Source organism: Cardiocondyla obscurior, linkage group LG23 (genome assembly GCF_019399895.1).
Source record: "Cardiocondyla obscurior isolate alpha-2009 linkage group LG23, Cobs3.1, whole genome shotgun sequence".
Lineage (NCBI taxonomy): Eukaryota > Metazoa > Arthropoda > Insecta > Hymenoptera > Formicidae > Cardiocondyla > Cardiocondyla obscurior.
In genome coordinates, this window is record NC_091886.1 from 3,692,910 (window position 1) to 3,714,266 (window position 21,357).

Genomic DNA, 21,357 nt, shown 5'->3' on the forward strand with positions numbered 1-21,357 from the left:
AGCGTGCTTTCGGCGTTTGGTTTTTTTTTATTCCTTCTCTTTTTTTTTCCTCTCTTCTTCGCGTATCGAGAAAACGCGCGCGATTAGCGCGGAAACGTTAACGAGGGAACCTCTTTGCACGGCGAGAAAATTTTACGCGACGCTAATTTCGAGAATAACTGCGGGAGTAGCGTGGCTCGCGATCGCCGATCTTAAATACGATCGCGAGGCGCACGGCGGCGCGGATGCATTTTGAAACGTCAAGCGTGTGCAGTTTCTTGAAGTTTTGCGGCAATTAACAGTCGACGGCGAATAACAAACTGAATTTAATTAATTGCATAACTGCGAGTGGAGGCGGTCCCCACCGATTCCCCCTCTCGCCGCCGCCCCCCTCCCGCCCTCCCCGTCTCTCCTTTCCGGTTTCCACCGGCTCCATCGCCACCCAACCCCCCACACTTCTAATCGAAGCGGGGTACATATTGTTGCACCCGTTGCGCTCTGCCCCTCATCAGCCCCACCGGCAATTAATTATAGCATTCCAGGTTAGCCCGGGAATTAATTACGTCCAGAAGTTGGACGCTGGCGAGGGGAGATCGTTAGAAATCGTCCTTCGTTAGAGTTAGGCGGGCACGGGTCCAGGTAATTATTGATGGCCTGCTATCAGGACGCTCATTGTGCGCCGATAACGCGCACCGCTGCGAATTCAGCGACGACCCAGAAGAGAGAGAAGGATAGAAGAAGCGAGAGAAATATAGAGGAGTACCGCCGACAATTTCGACCTCGGGAGAAACTCCGACGGAACGCTGAGCGCTTTATTTTCGTGTCGCGATACTCTTCGCGACGAGATCGGATGTCTCTTTCGTTTGAGACAATCTTCTTAATCCTTTCCCTCGAAGATCGGCGAGGGAATCGCGCGCGAGACGGATATCGCGGCCCTCTTTCGCAACGTGCCCGCGCTTCGTCTCGGAACTTCGCTGATGACGACCACTTGTTCATCCACTCTCCTTAATCCCTTCTGCTTGTTAACACCGCGCGCTCCGCCGGCGGTACGTTGCCGTGGGAGACAAAAAGGGATCGTTAGCGCCCGCGGCCGCGGGACCATACGTGTTTCGAGGGTGGCGGGCGGGTGGTTCGAGTATTTCGGCCGTTTCGCGCAACTAATCCGGGATATAGAGTTTTTAAAACGCGAGTTCCGCGCTGATGACGAACGAGGGTCATGGGCTTCGTCATTAGCGCCCTACGACCCCTCCGAGGCAGGCATCCGCGCTGCGAAATCATCGATAATCAGCCACTCGCGAGCAACAGGTTTAGCGCCTCGAGTGCCATGCCGATTCGCGGCCTCGAATTAAATAAATCTATTGTTTCAACGTTTTATCGCTTTTTTAAATACCTCATTAAAATGTTGCAATACCGTTTCCTGGAACGTCTACATCGGCGCGATGGTATATAATTATTATCAATCCAGAGAGAGAGGAGGGAACCAGATACGGCTGCATTCGAAATGCAAAATAGATTTAAACGTCCCGTAGGCTGGACTCTTTAAACCCCTACGTGCGAGGGGAGGAGCGGTAATCGGGTTAGAATTACGGTGACGGCCGCCGGACGAATTTGTAATGTCGCGCGGTCGAATTTCTTTCTCGCGGCGCATCTGCGTGACGGGCGGCACGGTGGAAAAGTAAAAATAAAAAAGGATGAAGGAAAGACGGAGAAAGAGAGAGACGGGGGGATGGGACGAAGAGGGGGATCCGGGGAGACAGACGAGGGGCCGCGCGCGAGGGTGGATCGGTTGACACCCTGGCGAGGCAATTATTATTGTGAGTGGTTGGCGACGGGACTCCGATGATATTTTATTTAAGAAACAATCGGGTAATAGCTCGCTTCAAGAGGATAGATAACGCCGCGAGCGTGAGAGACGGCCGGGGGAAAAGTAGCGGCGGGACAGAGAGCACGAGCTACGAGAAAAGGGAATTACGGAGGAGCGCGGGGAAACCGGGCGAGAGGCAGAAAGATGAGGGGAGGCGAAAGGTGAACTTTGAGACGGGCTTGGTATTGGGGTAAGCTCTCTACATTAGCGAATTACTCGCGTGCGCGCGCGCTCGCTCGCTCGCTCGCCTGCCTGCTTGCCTCCGCGAGTCCCTCGGCGATGAACGATAAATATACCAGAGCATTCCGAAAATATTGTTCGAAGGATTCGAGGAAGGTGCATAAAAAAGAAATTGCCGGACCGCCGCCTCGAGAGCATTGAAACTTGGCCGCGGTCTATCAAATTTGTAGCTCGAGAAGATGAATTTTGTACTCACGATACCGCGTCCGAAGATTAGCAGGCCTGGGAAGACGGGTCTTGGGGAGAGGGACGTCTCGCGATCGCGGCACACTTGCCAGTCGCTGTCCGTTATCTTCGTTCCGCGCGTCCTCGGCGAAATACAATTTATGCGGCAGGACAGAGCTCGCGATCGGAATCCGTGATTTTCAAGATCAGGATGGACGCGCAACTGCGCCTGCTGTGTCATCTACTGGCGCGCCGGAACCCTAGCCGCGGCCTGCTCGGGCAAAAAAGTCAACGATGGCGCAATCTAGCGTCGAATAGGCGTAAGCGTCGAAAATACGGCTTTCGCGCCGGACTGGTAAACCTAACCTGCAACGATCTCTCCCTTCGCCGTCCAAGGGTTCTTCGAGGGAGAAGGTTATGACGGACGACACCCATTGCATGTATTTTGTCGAACGCAAGAAGCGCTTCTGCCGCATGACCGTGCGAAAGGGCCAGCAGTATTGCGGCGAGCATCGTCAGGATGTCGCCAATCCTGGAAGTGAGAGAGTGCCGTGTCCATTGGATCCCACGCAGTAAGTATCATTAGAATTTAGATTGTATTCTGGGAGGTAGTTTAACATTTATTTCTCTCCAGCACTTGCTATCGCTCGAAGCTGACGAAACACTTGGGCATATGCAACGCTAAGCAGAAGCTGGACGAACAGCCCGTTTTCCTGGTCGAAGGGGCAAATTTGAACGACGAGACTATCGCGGCGCCGCCGCGCGTTCCACTGTCGCAGCTCGACGAGTCCGTCGTGGAGACGGTGATAAGGAAGATCCATGCCGCCCATGGTACAATTGAACCATATCACATATTCCAATTTGAAAATACATTGTACTTAATTTTTCTTTATTACGTTTCGTCACTCAGACAAGCTGCCAGAATTTTCGCAAACAATTCTGAGACACAGCATACTCGAGGACAAATTGAACGATGAATCCTGTGGGAGGAACGTTAAAAAGCACTTGCTTCAAAATGCATCTCTGCTTGGTCATTTAGAGCAAGCTGGACTCGTGCAAGATGACACCTGCTTCATCGAATTCGGTGCTGGAAAAGGTACACTTCTGACGCGTCTACATACTTTGCTTTGATAGAAGAAACTTCACGTATATGAAAATATTAAATAAAATCCATGTTTTAAACAGCTCAGTTGACATATTGGCTGGGGCAGATTATAAAGAACAAGTCAAACTCTTGTATTCTACTGATTGATCGTTCCAGTCAACGGCACAAAAACGACAACAAGCTTAGGCGAGAGGAGAGTCATCTTGTAATAAAAAGGATACGCGCCGACATTGCTGATTTGCAGTTGAATCAAGTCTTGGAGATCCAGTCAGTCAAGTACAAGGTTGGCATGGCGAAGCATCTCTGCGGCATGGCCACTGGTAACTCGTCGCTTTTAAAATTGCATTTTTTCAGCGTTTATAATAATTTCTATTACGATATAAAAATATGATGCATTTTTTTAGATTTGACAATACGTTGTTTGGTAAAATCGATGAACGGCGATCCTAAAGTCGACGTGCATGGTTTAGTCGTCGCGTTCTGTTGTCATCACAAGTGCGAATACTCTTCGTACGTGGGTTGGGAGTACCTGCAAGAGTGCGGCTTTACCGTGGACGAGTTTCCCATATTGTGCAGTATAGTCAGCTGGGCTACTTGCGGCACGCGGTTGAAATGCGAGATCTCTAGTCAGTCCCCGAAAACGGATAAACGCATAATTATCGGGCGCAAAGCTAAAACACTGTTGAACTGGGGTCGTGTAGTTTTCTTGGAGAGTGCTGGATTTCGGACAGAGCTACTTTATTACACATCCACTGATGTTTCACCAGAAAACATGTGCATCGTTGCTACACGTTTATTGTGATTAGATTACTTATGTTATATTTAAAATCTTGTCTTAAAAATAATTCTTACTGTCAGTTTCTCAAGTAGTACAATTGATGAAATAAAATGTAGGAAAATCCCAGTTTGAATAGCAGATAAAGTAATTTTATTATTATTAGTTTTTTTTTTTTTCTGAAATTTATTGCAAGAATTATTTAAATATATAATTTATGTTGAAAGTTGCATCCATTTATTAAAAAAAAAAAAAAAATTATCAAGCTGCTTAGAAATAAATAATAATTTTGTTTAACTAATTATTCAGTTATCTTTTATTAAACAATAATCTTGTTACAAATATGTCTTTATATAAAATTCAGATTCCCGAGTTCATCGAACACGAGGATGACTTATCTGTTATTCGGCTTGTTGTCTCAGATAAAGTCGTTTCCCGCTTATCGACCCGACTCGCAGCGCGGGACGAAGTAGTACGCAAGTAACACATAATTTTTCCCCACTGGACGAGATGCCCCGCCCAATACGAGTGATCTAACGCCATTCAAAACGTACATTCCGGAGTTCGGAGTGCGTTCGATGCAGGCTCGACCCGACGACTTGTGCTTCTTTTCTCGTCACCCAGCTTCTGCGGTATCGCCGTGTCGCCGAGAGAAACTGACCACGTCGACCCGAAGAAAGGAGAGAAAAAAGAAACCCCATTGAAGTACGTATTAACCGCGTTCAAGGTGTACGTGATTGCCGTTCGTCGTGTACAGGCGTACACACCTGTTTCTCTGTGACCTATATGATATATATCGGTACACTCTATTGCCTAATTACGCGCATTTGTACGTGCTGTGGTAAAAACGCCGATAATGATAGATGACTCACGCCGAACAGTGTATATACGAAGCTATGCACATCCTGTGCGGCACGTCACGCCACGCCAAGCCAAGCCAAGCCAAGCCAGGCCAGGCTACGCCACGCCTGATAGCTGGCGACATTCCTGCCGCGCTGATAGATCCCTCTTCGTTTCTCTTCTTCTTCCAGAAATCAGGCGAGTTACAAGACAGCCGTGTAACGTGACATGTCCATTTTAGACGAGCGTGACGAGTACCTGAAGAATCCGTACTTCAAGGAGCACGAATACGGCAACTTTACTCCATTCTATGTCACAATCGCTTTCTGCACCGTCCTAGGCGGAGTTCTGTTTATCCTGAATATCGTGTTCTGTTGGTGCTCGCGGCACCGTGAATATTGGCAGAATCGCAACACTGGTAAGTCCATCGCTCTCGCCTGACTGTCAACATACAGCTTCTGCTTGCGGTCGTGCGCGAGACTGATACAGTTTTTCTTATTTTTTAATAGCATATTATCCTATTGGGATTTAGGCAATAGGTGGATCCAGCCTCTATGGACTGTATTGCCACACAAAACCCCGCCGCTTGATCTCAGCGAGTTGGAGCCTGGGCGCATCAAGTATCCTCAAGTGAGGCACGAAATCGTCCGATATCAGGAGCCGGAGTCTCAGGGTACCACCCCACAGCCGCAAGAGTACATGGAGATGCAAAAACGCGAGAGTGAGATCTAAAGTAGCTGACATCACCAACTAGCCAGCAGTAAAATAAGCAGCCTTAGTAGTAACACCCACGTTTGAAGATACGTTCGAAGTCAAGAGTTCAATTGAGCCCAATAGAGTTTAATTAGTCCTTTGCACTCAGCTAACTGCATTGTAAAGTCTCTAACTTGGTTACCGCAACGCTGAAGCTCTTACTGTAAACATTGCGCGGGCACAATTGTCTTTTTACATATATCAAAAGTTATTTTATTTTATTTTATTCTTACAAGACAAGACTCGTAAGTCGAACAAGTCGATTTAGACACCATATTCACTTGGCTCACAAGTTATTTTGGTAACTGCACGCAACACAATTGCAAATAAACGATAATCTCGAGCAGCATAAAAGTATTTACCATGGGCTTTCACGTTTTCTGGCCCGCCACGGCCTGCCTTACTCTCTTTGTGGTTTGCATTATAATCGTGATGTTAAAGTACGGCACGCGTGTCTGTAAATTACGACACGAGGCGTTGCCGTCCGATCAGGAATGGGAGGGTAAAGCGTACTCAAGAAAACTATCCGTTTCCATGGCATAATTTTTTCTTAAAAAAAAAAAAAAAAAAAAAAAAACAATAAAAACTGCCAATTAGTAGCTTCAGATAAAGTAAGCCGAACGTAAACTTCCAAACTATTTGTAACGGCTTTTTTTTAGAATATGCCACAAGTCGACGCAATATTGTAGAACCAATATTGGTCATGCTAGTTAAAAGATCTGATAGTCCGTCCACTTACTGTATGTATATTCGTACTAATATTTTTTATTAACAAAGACACGTGTTTCTCTTTTTGGAAATTCGTGAAATTCTTAAAAACTTTTTACAAAATGAAATTAATGTGTAAGAGACGTAGTTAAAAATATATTATTAAATTTATATCCGTCCACTTTTATATTATAAATACTTTTGTATTAAAAGTAACATTTCTCGTACGAATGCGGTAGTCGAGCACTTTTATAATTTTTGTATCGATAAATTTTACGAATAAAAACACATGTCGTAAAGAAATCTTATCTCTGACTGTTTTAAGAGATTGATTCATGCGAATTCCGGTCAGCATAACTCGTCATGATCATATCACTCTTGTATATATAATATTTTATTTTTATTGACAACATTGGATTTTTGTTACATGTGTAATGGTTACACAATTACTTCAATAAGTAAGTAGATGCATTATACAATTTTTTTTATAGTAGTTTGTAAAGAAAATCACCGATTTCGTCGAGCTACGATACATTGAAAATTCAGGAGCTATCCTAAGCTATACGGTCTGAATGACGAAACTGTCCGTAATAAAGTAACCGCGCGAGCAGCGATTTATACAAATAGTTTTAACAATCATTTATCTAAATCGTTGCGAAACAATTAATCGATCCGTACAACAAATTGACGTCTTTGGAAAATGTACAATCGAATTTGTTTAATTTCAACGAAATGCGTTAAGAAAATGTTTTACCGATCTGTCGCGTCAATGAAAAAATGGTCAGAGCAGGCTATTCCAGCGTTTATAGTTGCACTAACAAGATTAAACCATCAACAAGATCGACGATCGTGAAACTCAACGATCCGTAATAAAACGGCGATTCGTATGGCTCTAATTATTTTAATTCTAACGAATAAAGATTTGAACGATTCTCTTATTATAATATCTAGAATATCTATGATTTGTTTCGAAGGACGTAGAGCGCACGTAGACGGCAAGTCCGATCTTGGAAAAAGTGTATCGAGAATTTTTCAGAGCGTAATTAATTAAAGACGGAAATTAATATTGCATTGTGACCTTTCCCGACAGTCTCGTGATTCGTATTAGGGTGCAGGACTTAATTCGCGACTCGTTAAGAACGTCAGGGAGACTTGGTAATTTCTCCAAAGGGCACTTGCCACCAACGTGCGCATTTTCCTCGGAACGTCCTGTGTAATTTATCGAAGGATCTGAAAAATTAGTCTCTAGGTTTACTGACGTATCTTTCTATCATGCTATGTTACAGTGCGATCATAACATGGAGAGCCTTTTGCGAGCTCCACACAGAGAAGTCAAGCACGAAACTCGTTACATCATTTTACATTATCGAGACATGACGCATTCAGATCTTTCAGAATTGCGTGTTCCTGTACGACTGTTAGGAGGACGTCTACGAGAACTATAAGGCGTGCAAACTCACGCATTTCAAAAAGTGATGACGCGTTTCTGAAATGATCTCGGTCACCGGGGGACCTCTCTGTCGAGAGGGTCGTGCGAGTGATCATCGCGAATCATACACATAACTAGCACGCATTGTAAAATAGATGCAACGTTCATTGAGAGACACATTTTATGCTTTCGACCGGGATATAACGAGTTCAGTTCCGTGGCGTGTCTCATCTGATACGAACTAATCTCGGTGCGGAACATAGCTCAACCATGAGGCAGTTCGAGGGGAAGGGAACGACGAGTGTCGGTGGAGCTAAGTTCACCGGCTGGAGGATCAGTGGGGGGAGGGACAGTAATTAGCGAAGAGCCCATAAAACGGAAATAACGCTATCCTAATTTATCGATAAGATTTCGCTTCACGCGTAATAATGATATGCTGTAATACGGGAGCTAGAACTAGACGTTTGATCATGACGCGCGTGCGATTCCGTGCCCACGGCGTCTTCAAATAAACTTCTGAAGATCCTTAGAATTCAACGCATAGAAGTACACGCTGATTCAACGCTCCGCGACTTCGTCCGACTTTGCTCAGAGCTGAAGAGCCTAGTCGCACAGGTCTAGGTGGAGATGAGGAAGAGAAACCTTCAAAATATTACTGTATGTGAAAAATACTCTCTTCCCGCGTCTCACATACCTAAGATGACCCTTATGCGTTCTTGCAAGGCACGTCCGCACCCGCGTGCAGTATCAAACGCGCGAACAGCTTAACTTCCTCTCACCGACGAACCCTCCGGTTATACATCTAGACTTAGAAACGAATTACAATCTTGTATGCGGGGGAGAAGAAACTTGATTTTTGTGGCGTCGAAAAGATATCCAGTAATCTATTTTTTTTTTCTCTCTCTCTTTCTTTTGCTCTCTCTCATTTTTTTTTCTCTCTCTCTCTCTCTCTCTCTCTCGCACGCAAAAGCGTGCATGTTCGACGAGACGACGAGTTATTTCAGTTTGATTTTCATGCTCATTGGCGAGTTTCCATATTTGCCAGTTATCATTTGATACATTATTATTATAACGTTAACTGCGAATATTAACATCAGAAGTGACAACGTCCTGCCGAAAGGAGCGCGGAGGATTCCGGAAAAATTCATTAGGCTCGCACGAACATTCTATGCTAGATATATATATCTATATTCCATATATATCCGCATTTTATTTTGATTCTCTTGACAAATATTATTTTCATACGTCTTTGATCTCGTAATTCTTTTTGATTTCGTAGTTTTTGATTCGCCGTGACTATTTTGAATACGCCACATGAAACGGATGCTTCTTGTACGAGCATTCTCGTTCAAACTAACGAATCTTCGCGACGGCGTAATAATTATCGGAATATCTCGCGCGTATTACATGATAACAGGACACAGTTACTTTGAACACCGAACATTGTATATTTATGTGACAATCGAATGGAAGCTGTTTAGTATGACAAATATTGTACATGATTTTTAAGTGGATCAGCAGCTAAGCCAAATGGGAGTCGCTGCTACTTCTTGTGATAAATAATAATATTAATAATAATGTAATATCGCTGCGGGAAGACGAGAGAACAACTTTAGCGGATAATCTTATCCTTTGCGAATCTCCGAAATGGCAGCTGCTTCTAGTCAGGGAATTTTTATAATTGTGTGCTACGCCCGTTATTAATCGAACAACCAATGATGCAAATTTTGCAAGAACGCGCTGGGAAAGCTAACTTCTGAATTCTCGCAGACTTTTAGATACTTGATTTCCGCAGATTAAATGTAAAAATTTCACGAAATGTGACTATGACGAATTCGCGAAAAATTTCAACGCGTAAACTGCATCCCTGCGTGTCTGGACGACCGGCCGTGTTTAGCTTTCGTCATCTCGAACATGTTATGTATCGGTTCCCAATCGATTCTCCGGTTGATTGCGCGGCTTAACCCTCCAAGATCTCGCCAACATCCATTTTTAGAATACCTTTATGCGATCAATAGCTTCTCTACGGGGGGGAACTCGTTGCAAATTATGTCAATGGGTTAGATAGAAGAGATACGCTCTTCGACAGGCGTATGTTTGCGAACGTAATATTCTTCGTATAAACTTGAGTCTATTAATAAGTATAACAATCTGTCTCGTTTATTTAGAAATCGATATTGCCTAAACATTTAAGCGAAAATTCAACATGCAACATACACCTGGGATAAACTAATATGATAACGGTACAAGGAAACTCTAAAAAGGTTGGAAACCCGAGTTATATTGCCGAAAACAGATATAATTACCGAAACGTAAGCACTATCCCATAATTATTAACAGTAATTAATCGACGGCAACGCACCTTAAAAACGGTTTTGCAGTTACGCGTAGCACGTGTCTGCATTGAAATGTAAATGACTCCTAGGCAGTACAATGTGACAAACGCTTCGATCGACGATTGATTCAAATTCATACTCTGCCTCGCAATTAATTAGCGATAAGAAAAGGGGTCGAGAGAAGATTAGGGGTCGTAGAGATGAGAGTGCGCTTTCGTTGCCCGATTAGAAGAAATGATTGGAGATCGGCGGATAATTACTGCTTGCCCGATTTCTTGTTCGATCGCTCACCTGGAAACAAAAAGCAAACAGAGGTTCGCGCTTGCTGCTAAATTTTCACCCACCCTACCTACAGATTACCACAGTCTAATTAATCAATCAACTAGACGGAAAAAAAAAAAAAAATTACCTTTGGCAGATTTCTTAGTGTTGGTCTCCGGTTTACACCTCTTGGTGAGTCGTCGCGTCTTCTCGCAGGATGTATCACTGTTCGCTTTCAAATTATCAATTCTCGTCATTATCTGATTCACGCATCCGCTCCAATTGCCCTTCTCGTACCGGCATGCTATGGTTGAATTAAAAACGAATCGTTACACCCTCGAATTCACTTGTCGCAACGATGAAAGTAAACACCCTTACCTTTTTTACATTTCTTCTGTATAGTCTTGGTTTGCTCGCAAGATTTGTCACCCTTTTTGAGGCTCAGAGTGCGTGACCGCGTGTTAGTATTCGAGTCGCATTCCGACCATTGACCCTTTACGTATCTGCACGACGAGGAGCTGCCGGATGCTGCATCAGCAGACGCGAAACGTCAATAGAAACAATTGAACGTAACGTTGATCAAGCGAATAAAGGAGAGAAGGAGAGAAACAAAAAGAGAAAGAGAAGGAAGAGAGGGACTTTTAAGATCGACTGGGAACAACTTTTAATTACACCGTTTATATACGTATGCTATATATATATATAGACGGTCTATATTCGCAGTCGTTCGATAAAATAACGTCACGTTCGTAGAAGGAGGTAACGGATTAATTACAGAAAGAAGCACTCACTTCGTTCCTTAGTACCGCGCACTGTCCGCACAAGCACCTCCTTGTCATCCTCCTCCCACAGATCAGCTTCCGCTCGCGTGGTCGTAAGAACCATCAACAAAGCGATGGCCACGAAAGCCAAACTCCAGCACAGCTTCATTCTGAAAAAAAAAAAAAAAAACCAGCATTTTATTAAGAAGTCTTAATTAGTCTCACTTTGTATTACGAAACATTTAAAGCCAATTGCTTTCAGATTAATGAATAACTTTTTGTATATAGTTAAGATTGTGGATTTTATAGCTTTGCGACAGAGATGATATCGCTCGGTATTCTTTCAAGCTGAATCAATAGACTGATTACCACGGTGAATCAACGACGGTGAATTACCGAACCGAGAAACGGATAAGCTTCTCGCAGTGACGCGCTTTGATTTTTTTTTTTTTTTTTTATGTTCATTCGGGCTCGCGAGGCAGTCGGCGAAGCGAAGACTTCTTTATGCTGGATTTCACGCTGACGTTAATTAAAGCCAGTCAATCTTTATTAAAGCGGCCCGTCATCGGCGATAACTCGTGATCCACGTCACGAGGTGCCGACAGGCCGGTACAAAGGAAGAAGCGCCGCGACGTCAGCATCGAATTCGCGGAATCCCGGCTAATGCGGTTATTAAACTTTTCGGAGCGATGCGGCACCGTTCTCGTTACGATTCGCCGTTATCACGATCTCCCGCGATGACGACAAGTGGCCCTTAACGAGATCCACAAAGGATAATTAACCCCGGCGTAGTGTCGCCGCGAGAATGGGATCGCTAAAAATAAAATCTTACGCCACTGCGAATAATTCGCATTTTAATCCTTAACGCTGAGTACTTTGCGCGCGGCCGACTGAGCACTGTCCTCATTTCACCAATCTCATCTACGTTTCCGCGATAGTCCCGGAAACTGTCCGTCGATTTCGATAACGACGATTCTCAAGCGTTGCAACGCATTAAAATCAGGGTCTAGGTAGTTGAACGATTTATCTTTACAGCCTGTAATTAAAGCAATATAATTATAACAATTGTCACTTCTCTCATATCGCTTTTATAATAATATATACAAGTGTTGAAGATTAAAATCAATTTCACCCATGTAAATCCGACGAAAAGGCTACCGTCGCACGCTAGGCCTGTCCAGTTGATCGTGCGGAAGCCGAAGATTAATTAATTGGAGGGTAAGCGATGATACGAACGCATAAATTATTGGCTCAAGGTCTCTTAGATCGATGATATTGTTTCGTCATGCGATAGGAGGCAATGGGTCTTCGGCGAGGCTGGACTAAGGTAATCGCTCAGGCCATAGGACTAATTAATCACTGGTACCAGCGGATAAGTACCGCGCGAAGAGAATTTGGCGACCGATACTTCCACATCGGCGAGTGATGGATTATTCTCTGTGTAACGTCGGGATTCATGAATAAACAGCGTATATAATCTCGGCTGCTTCGCTCTGAGAAGCGTATTCAAGATTCAAAGACACGGCTCTCTCACGTGCTGCAGGGACCGTGGACTTCAAAAGCCCCCGAGATCCCAGGGCTCCAGCTCGATCCCAGGATTCTAAGATCAGGGAGAAGAAGAGAGAACTGAGAGGCGCCATGCTGTGACGAATAACGTTGGTTCAAAGCCTCCGAGATATGCCGGGTAAAACAAAATATAAATCCACGACGAAACGTAGGAGGAAGATCTAGAAAAAAAAAAGAAAAAAAATCAAAGAGATATATTATCTATTAAAAGAACAAATGTGCGAGAGTCCGCGGAATTTGGACACGACGCGTCTCGATCGAGATGATGCGTTTCGCTGCACGCATCCTTAGTCATTCCCGCTATTAACCGGCATTGAGACAATCAGCACTCGTCAGCAATCTTGCTGGGCCATCAGTCAGTCGGCCGGCTGGCACTCTTCCCCTCGCGAATCTCCGCTCATATTCAAACAATCCGTAGAGAAAATCATCCGCGGCGGCGCGCTCGGATTGACGAAATTGACAAAATTATTGTCTCATCAGATACGGCCGGACGCGAGTGAGACGACGGACGGAAACCGCCTTGTTCAAGTTTGTCGTCGAATCTATTGTGGGTTCAGTAACATCATTTCGTCGTGATATGGATGAGCTAGAGAAAGGGGGAGGAAAAGAGCGAAGCAAAGAATAAAACAAAAGAAAAAAAAAAGAAAAAAAAGAGACGCGGAACGATAGAGAATGAAAAGAATATCGGCGAGCGGATAATATGTCGTCGAATATAGACCGGTGGGGACACGCGGTCAACATGTCCGAGAGCAAGGGGACGTTGCCCGATGTCCAGATATACGCTCTCTCCGTGTGTCTAACTCGCGAGCGCAAGTACGAGCTCTTGTCTTTTTTTTTCGCGCTCGTGGGGGTCTAGTCATCCCTAAAAAAAAAAATCAAAACCTTTATTTTTGACGAGTCAACAATGTGAGGCGACTAAGCGTCGTTCACACGTCCGATAAGAATTAAAAAAGCACGTATAAACGTTCTTTTCTTTTTTTTTTTTTTTGTTTGCCCATACTAGGTAAACGAATATTTAGCAAACCGCGCAGAAAAAAAAGTTGCTACTACGTATCTGATAATAAGATATTACCCGCGAAGTAAAAAATATAAAATCGTTTAAGAAATATAAAGTAGAAGCGTCTAATTTATCAGCAGAAATTTATCAATAAGTAAAAGAGTAACAATGAGTCAAGCCTAGATTAAGTATATTATTATACGCGCAAAATGAACGATAAGATAATCGACGATATTACTAATAAAAAACGAAGGATCGCGTTATTACCATTTAAGCTGTGCTAAAGTGCGCAGAAAGCGTTCTTCTCGCAAAGACAATAATCGAAGTTTTTGAACCGCAAACAGATTCCTCGCCCATTCGAAATTCTGTTAGCGCAGGAACTTTTATTTCTCGTTGGTGTACGTATTCCTCAGGTTTTCAAAAAACTTTGGCTGTGACTACCGCTCTTTAGGATCTTCTTCCTCTTTGAGAGCTTAGAAAACTTTTAGCACCGTAGAACTTGGATTGTTTTCAAACTTATGCAGGCAGAAGAATGAACGAGGAGGGCTTTAACTCCGAATTCGCGGACCCTTTATGCACGTCCCATTACGTCTGTGCCCCTATATCAATTTATCGTCGTTTGATCGTTGATCTTTCAATCAGCGTCGAGGCAATAGAATGGAAATAGAAATTATTTATGCGTGTTGCACGCAAATAGCTCGCCCTTCGACCTTTCTTTTACTGTTCTCCTTCGTTGCAATTCTACAGTCCGGTCAAACGGCGGCTTGCAACGTGCAGAAATGATTCTCCGTGTGTTCTACCATTCGGGCCATTCTCTATTGCTTCGTCCGTCGATCGCAAAACCCGATCCGTCTTTTTTTCATTAACCTCCCATATGTATACGGTAAGTAGGACAGAGTTGATTTGGTCCGGTGCACGAGAGTGGGGTGTCGAGCAGCTGTAAGATCCTAGAAAGCAAGAAACTAGATGTGCGTCGTCTATAAACAAGCCTCTATCTGTTAGCCTCGGGGTTCGCCACTATTGCGCTCGCGCGACACAATTTATAAATAGCTCGAAAATGAAGGGTTAAAAGGTTGCGGCGTGTCGGCCCTAAAAAAGAAATATATGTATATCTTGCATTGCTTTATAGACCCACGCGTCGGTCATGCGGTTGTGGAAGTAACGAGAACGAATTACCCGTCATTTCGCTCCGTGTCCTGTATCACTGGGAATTACTGTCGACTGACAATCTTATCGTCGCGCAAATTCCACCATCTACGCCGAGCAAAAATTAGTAATACGAAGCGATGGGGGCTTCGAGTTTCCAAGCGAGGAGTTACATTTCACCAAATATCAGCACAATCATTATCGCTCCTCGAAATTATTGATGTTTCGACGCGAACTCCCGGGGCCTTATCAAATTTGGTTACATCCAGCTTCTTATCGCTCGGACTCCGAAATCTATCTCGTGTATACATGACACCGACCGTTTCAGATATATTTATCATGTTTTGTTAATTTCTATTATTATTTAATGACCATATAAAAGTCGTGACAATAAAAAGATCTTGAACATCGGGAGAAGAGAGTTGAAACTCTAAATTAAATCTTTAAAAAAATGATAGAAAAAGAGGAAAAAAAAAAAAAAAAAAGCTCCGAGTCAAGATTTGGAGGAAGTGTGAAGGGCGCAAGCGGGAAACATAAAGAGCATCGATCGTCGTTGTGTCTGCGACACAGGCGCGCACAATGGGAAAAGCCGCTTTTAGTTTCTGGTCCCTCGGTTCCTCTCGGCTCATCCCGGATCGGTCGCGCGCGCTGCGGGAGCTGGACCAGCGATGAAGCGCAAAAAATTCTCGCATCTCCACCGCTTCGTTGGAGGAGAATGACGAGAATCAGGGGCGGGTCTCCGCTCCGCTTCGCTCGTTCGCGGAAAATCGATCAGCAACGCCGGGCGGCGGCGGCGTCGGTGTTCCGTTCTCTTTCATTCTCTCTCTTTCTCATTTACTCTCTCCCTCTTTCTCTCCTTCAGTCACAGTCTCGCTCTCTTTCTCATTCTCTCTCTCTCTTTCTTATCTTCTTATAGAGAAACTCACCTGCTACGGGGATGCCAAGCAGATCAAGTTCGATGATCAGCTCCAAAACGTATTTCCGGTTGGTTCCGTGATCAGCCGCCTACGTAGTAGCCGCAAACACGCTCAACGGGGAGAATGCTGCGAGTAGATGATCCACTCTGTAACGCGGCTGCGTGATCCCCCGTGAACGTCGGCTGAAGAACGAATCTCGATGTTCCGTATGTCTTCTCTAAGCGTTGCGATGCCTGGAATCCGTTGACTGCTACTACTACGTGTTGCTACCGCCACTGGTACTGCGGCTGCCTCCGTCGACCAGTCATCCCCCTCCCCGATTCAGTCCAGAGTCCGGCATCCCTCAGGCGCCATGCATATCCTCCCCGCTCCGTCCTCCGATCTTTCCCCTTCTTCATCACCGTCGCCATGGTGATCATCCCTCCTAGAAAAGAGAAAGGCGACTGGATAAATAGAAATAGAACTATGTGAAGTGTATCGTACAGAACGTTTCAAAACGAAATCAAATCCTAATACCGATCCTTCTTTCTTGAAAAATTTTTAGCGTATTGGCGCTGAGAAATCCATAATTGAACTAAAATAAAAAAATAATTATTAAGTTCACAAGGAATAATAGGAATCTAGATTTATTTTGGCAGTAATAATAACAATATTAATTAGGATTGCTTTCAAAAATAAACATTTATTTCAAAATTAATGCTTACCATTAATATATCCTAAAAACTAAGGTCTCTACCCTATACACCGATTGTGTTTAGGTGTTGGCTTAAGATTCCTTATGAGTTTACTGCATTGTTAAGTTGTGTACAGTTTTTATAGTACCGTAATGGGCTTTAGCCCATCAGCGAATTGAATCTTCGCTGATTCATGAAATCACATGATACCCTTCAAAACTTCTTAGCTTCACGCTTCCAAGAGATCAGAACTCCAAAGATCCAAGGATCGTTTGCCACAAGAATTCAAAGATTTAATTAAATACAAGGACAAATTCGTCACTTAAAAATCCAAGATTGAGCGAATCAAAGTCGCGCATCGTAACTGAGAATTCCTGTGCGTAAAGATCCTACGATCTAAATTGGAAAATCCAAAAACCCAAAGATTTAAGGACTCTATAAATCCTTAAGACTTAAAACCCGAAAATTTAACATCTTACATTCTAAATGCAACGCATTTGTAATGCGTTCATACTTAATTAATTCGACGACAAAATTATGTATACAAAACTGAGTTGCGCGTTATTTCTTGTATCACCAACACAATTCGAAAGTTCTTCACTTTCCAGTATCTCGATAAAGAGTAAAATGATAGTACCGCTAAGTGATGATATCACATTTATGGTTCGGAGTACGCTATCGAGGACATATTCTTAAACAACATCTTTTGTAGATTGTACCAATTCACCAAATGACGTTTCAAGACATTGTCGTAGCTCCGCATAACTAACCACTAAAACACTCTGTTCATCTCGAGACATGAGGCATATCTGTAATAATACGTTTAAAAATTTGTATTTTTATGCAAATTTAGTTAAAAAATTTAAAAAAATTGCCGAGAGTTTATACCTTGTCCTGCGAGCCTGAATCGAGCTTATTTAAGCAAGCTACAACATGCGCAAGATCCAACCAGGGCCTTCCATCAGCTGTCACTTGATGAAATATATAATCCCTGAACAATTTGAGCATATAACGATCGCCCGTTTCTGCCCATGTAGGTTCCATATTAAGCTCCGGCCTTTCGTTGATAGTTGCTAGTTTTACCAATAATTTAAAAAGCCGTCCGTTTTCCAATTCCTTGGCGAGTTCGTTTTCTAGAAAATCCAATTGTAACTGGGCGGCATCCAATTGTGTATAAAATCGCGCACCAATCATTGGCATGAGATCCGTGACACTTTTACGAGGTTGATTTGACAGTAAGTATCTAAAAATTTATTACATTATACCAAGTATACTTCTAATTTGTCATTGAAATAAATTACGACAAAAAATCATGCAATTTTTTGCACTTTTTATCGACAAAAACACATTAGCGACATACATTTAATAAATCAAGCGATACGATTAAACCACCAATTTATAGGATCACATACATACAAGATAAGATTTCGAAGGTCATTGGAGTAGGAACGTGTAATCAGATCGATGGAGGCTGACATATTGTCGCGATGGACGGCGATTAGACTTCGACATGCCAGTGCTAAAACTAGCTTGCCGAGTGCTACTAAATCTTCCTGCTGATAATGTGGGATGAGAGTGAGTGGATTTGTGGTATTTCCATCTAGAGTAACCACGTCTGGAATGGCGGCACAACTCAAACGAAGTCGTGTCCGCGATGTAAGTAGTACCTTAGTGGGATCTAAGCATCTGTACGCCAAACCTGTAAAACGCAGATCGAATTAACATATAATTTATAACGTGTAATTATAAATATGACATATAATTTGGAAGAAACTAAACAAAATACAAATTTAAATAATTATAAAGATAAAATTAAATGTAAGTCATAAAATATTTCTGATTCTTTAAGAAAAACAAAATTATGAGAGCAGAAAACAATTTTTATCCTAACCGGCGGCATGAATAACACGAAATGCGGCAGTGAGTTGAATAATGTAGCTCCAAATAACATTTTCCGGTAGCATGCTACTGTGCTGCTGTCTTAGAAGAGTGTTTTTGGTATGACTATAAGGCCGTGGCGCATTGGGATCCGATGAAAACGGATCGGTATAACCGTTGAGTTCCGTCGAGGCAAAATGTTTATTCAGCAATGTCTCCGAAGCAGGATGATAATCGTATACAAAAACCATGGCTGCAAAAATATAAAATTGGTAAAATGGTAGGACGGTATACGTATAGACGGTAAAGAAAATAAATGCAAATGTATTTGAAATACAGACAATGATCACCGAATGCCTTGGTAGTAAAAACTTCTCTTAGCTGAACTAGATTTGTATGTGACAATCGCTTCCACATGTCAACTTGCATCATACACTTGGTATTAGCGAGACGAAAATCTACAAGCATTAAATTAGACGATATTAACAATCAAGTATGTAGCTTAGAGTTTATCGGTACTAGTTTCTAAGTTAATTACCGTGAATACGACGTAAACAGTATCGCGTGCCAGTCTTAATACTGGTAGCCTTGTACGTAGAAGTTTGATATCCGAGAACTGTCGAAGCGGGTTTATGGATCGGTTCTAAAGGACACAACTCGTGATAATTGTCAACCTCGTTAGGTAAGTCAGGAAATCGTACTATGTCAGGCTGGGCCAATGTCAATTCATTCTTCTGTAAGATATCCAGTCGCAGGCTTTCGCCGACAAAAAAGCTAGAAGAAGCCTGAGGAGGCGGTGTAGAGGGAGCGGAGGAATTATTAGACGATGGGAGTTTCGTTGGTTTCACAGGTTGTAGATGCGATGGAGTGCCTGGATAAACATAGCCAATATGCCCTGTTGCCATGGGCCCAATCTAATTTAAAAAAAAAAAAAGAGCAATGCAAGAATTCCGTTGTTTACTTGTTTTAATATTTAAAACATATGTACTTACAGCCTCGGTACCGTCCTCGGCTCCGACAGCGTCACTGCTGGTATTTCCAAAATAGAAGTAAGTAGTGCCACCGACATTTTCTTGCGAATGGGCGTAAGAGTTGTTAAACAGATTTGGCGAGCTGCTATTGCTGCCCGTAAGGCCTCTTCCTGGCACGAATTCGGAACTGGCAGTTACCTTCTTTTGTGAGTCCAGAGAAAGATTAGATAGATGCTTGGTCACTGAGTTTGTGCTCAGACCTATGCCAGGACTGTGGTGATTCTATAAAAGATAATTTACATACGTAATAATAAGGTCATTTAAGATAAATTTTATCTAAGCAAAACAAAAAATCTCAAGTTACCATGTAGGTGGCAAGCTTGGACTCCAATGGAACCCCGTTTGTTTGAGGAGTGTACGTGACGTAAATCGATGGGTCCATTGCTTCCCCAGCCACTGCATTTACTACTTTCGTACTTAACTTCTACCCTTACTCTCTATATTGTCCTTAATTAACTTCACTACCCACTTGCTTCTCACACTGACTTTTCTAAGTGTGGCTACAGCTTGGCGTTTTCGAATTCTTGCTTTGCAAATGTAAATCGAGGTTCCACCCACTTGAGCCTGCAATACACAAAACATTGGCAGAAATACATAAATATAAATACATATTTCAACGCGCATTAATCTCCATTTAATTAACTATTTATGCGCGAAAGTCTACTCTTTCCTTAAATTAAAATCTTCAAACATTCTCACGTTTGTCTCACAAAATCGAGTTCTCTCGAAGATGTACCAATAATTCACCGGCTACGAATCCGGGTAAAACAATGGCCCTTGACTGCAAATCAACTGTATATATATATAAAAAAAAAAATATCTATAATCAGCGAACGATAGCCCGAAGAGACTGACCGGAGTCGACCCCGCGAGCGGGTCGCGAAGCGTTCGGAAGGATCACGAACGTACGTACGAGAGGTCGCCGACGCGACGGCTGGTATGGCGAGCGAAAACAGAAAAAGAAGGAGCGCCAAAGTCAGCAATGGCAGCTGATTTTGACAACAAGCAACGAAAAGCGCGCGACACGGCGGGCTACTCCGTTTTTCTCGCGGTCGGTCCCGGAGACCTTACGTCGACGGCTAACGTCGTCCAAAACGATTGCGCGTACAAGGAACACGAGAATGTCGGATCGGCGGCGGTCGGCAACGAACGCCGACGACATAACCCATCCGTACTGTCACCGCTTGGCCGCGTCGCTTAGCGTCGCGATCGACGCGGCGTCGCGCCGCTGTTACTTGGCGAGAGACGCAAAAATCCCGACGCGCGGAAATCTCCGCCGTGCAAATCGAGCGGACAGATGGATGAGAACGGATTGCCGATTTTCTCTTTCTCTCTCTCTCTCTCTCTCTTTCTCCGTCTCTTTCTTGCTTCCTCTTTCCTCTACAGCCGTCGATGACGACGCGGTTCGCGATCCTTACAATGAAGATCCAAGAAGCGTGGCCGAGCACCGTGCGTTGTTCCTCACAGCATACATCCTCCATTCAGCGGACGATAAAGGAGAAAGCGCGCACAGTCCACTCCATTTGGCTCCGGCTGTATCCGTACGTACGCGCGATATTCGTGCGTGCGTGCGTATTACGACGCGACTTCTATAGTTGTATCCCCATTCTCCTACCGAGGGGCCCCTTTTCCTTCAGCTGTGTGTGTGTCAGAGAGCCCAACTCGGAATTGCGGCTTCCACGCGTACGGATACAGAGGCTCGTCCGTGTGAAGCCAGCGCTTCGGTTGCCGTCGGATAGAAGCAAAGGCCAGAGCTGCCGGCGACGCCGCGAAAGCGTAGGACAGGCAGGGTATAGCTCTGGCCTTTTCTTCTATCCGACGGCAGCCGAAGCGCTGGCTTCACACAGACGAGCCTCTGTATCTGTACGCGTGGAAGCCGCGATTCCGAGTTGGGCTCTCTGGTGTGTGTGCGCACGTATTGCCTCCACCGTC

General features: G+C 43.8%; 5 protein-coding genes across 8 annotated transcripts; 3 read left to right on the plus strand and 2 right to left on the minus strand.

Moving 5' to 3' along the window:
- The first annotated feature begins 1,742 nt into the window (after nt 1-1,742).
- LOC139111292 (tRNA:m(4)X modification enzyme TRM13 homolog) lies at nt 1,743-4,671 on the plus strand. The gene is made up of 6 exons (XM_070671465.1): nt 1,743-2,820; nt 2,883-3,079; nt 3,159-3,344; nt 3,434-3,673; nt 3,758-4,151; nt 4,551-4,671. Exons 1-6 carry the CDS (start codon nt 2,666-2,668, stop codon nt 4,552-4,554), a joined length of 1,176 nt encoding a protein of 391 aa, XP_070527566.1. The 5' UTR covers nt 1,743-2,665; the 3' UTR covers nt 4,555-4,671.
- An 8-nt stretch (nt 4,672-4,679) lies between these two features.
- Wrm1 (wurmchen 1) lies at nt 4,680-5,995 on the plus strand. Of its 2 annotated transcripts, none has more exons than XM_070671503.1 (3): nt 4,680-4,833; nt 5,160-5,386; nt 5,501-5,995. In XM_070671503.1, exons 2-3 carry the CDS (start codon nt 5,197-5,199, stop codon nt 5,698-5,700), a joined length of 390 nt encoding a protein of 129 aa, XP_070527604.1. In that variant the 5' UTR covers nt 4,680-4,833; nt 5,160-5,196; the 3' UTR covers nt 5,701-5,995. The 2 variants fall into 2 exon arrangements, with proteins under 2 accessions (XP_070527604.1, XP_070527605.1); XM_070671504.1 differs by having other exon boundaries at nt 4,688-4,833; nt 5,167-5,386.
- Nucleotides 5,996-6,084: 89 nt separating this feature from the next.
- Wrm2 (wurmchen 2) lies at nt 6,085-6,732 on the plus strand. The gene has a single exon (XM_070671509.1). It carries the CDS (start codon nt 6,085-6,087, stop codon nt 6,262-6,264), a length of 180 nt encoding a protein of 59 aa, XP_070527610.1. The 3' UTR covers nt 6,265-6,732.
- Nucleotides 6,733-9,996: 3,264 nt separating this feature from the next.
- LOC139111304 (midkine) lies at nt 9,997-16,153 on the minus strand. Of its 2 annotated transcripts, none has more exons than XM_070671492.1 (5): nt 15,852-16,153; nt 11,247-11,386; nt 10,834-10,983; nt 10,604-10,759; nt 9,997-10,485 (listed from the first exon to the last, which is right to left on the minus strand). In XM_070671492.1, exons 2-5 carry the CDS (start codon nt 11,383-11,385, stop codon nt 10,451-10,453), a joined length of 480 nt encoding a protein of 159 aa, XP_070527593.1. In that variant the 5' UTR covers nt 11,386; nt 15,852-16,153; the 3' UTR covers nt 9,997-10,450. The 2 variants fall into 2 exon arrangements, with proteins under 2 accessions (XP_070527593.1, XP_070527595.1); XM_070671494.1 differs by lacking the exon at nt 15,852-16,153 and adding an exon at nt 12,049-12,236.
- Nucleotides 16,154-16,498: 345 nt separating this feature from the next.
- On the minus strand, nt 16,499-21,073 carry Pan3 (Poly(A) specific ribonuclease subunit PAN3). Of its 2 annotated transcripts, XM_070671439.1 has the most exons (10): nt 20,844-21,073; nt 20,125-20,217; nt 19,730-19,989; nt 19,387-19,647; nt 18,933-19,308; nt 18,736-18,852; nt 18,408-18,647; nt 17,933-18,215; nt 17,405-17,759; nt 16,499-17,325 (listed from the first exon to the last, which is right to left on the minus strand). In XM_070671439.1, exons 3-10 carry the CDS (start codon nt 19,805-19,807, stop codon nt 17,209-17,211), a joined length of 1,827 nt encoding a protein of 608 aa, XP_070527540.1. In that variant the 5' UTR covers nt 19,808-19,989; nt 20,125-20,217; nt 20,844-21,073; the 3' UTR covers nt 16,499-17,208. The 2 variants fall into 2 exon arrangements, with proteins under 2 accessions (XP_070527540.1, XP_070527538.1); XM_070671437.1 differs by lacking the exon at nt 20,125-20,217 and having other exon boundaries at nt 20,844-21,072.
- Nucleotides 21,074-21,357: the final 284 nt, after the last annotated feature.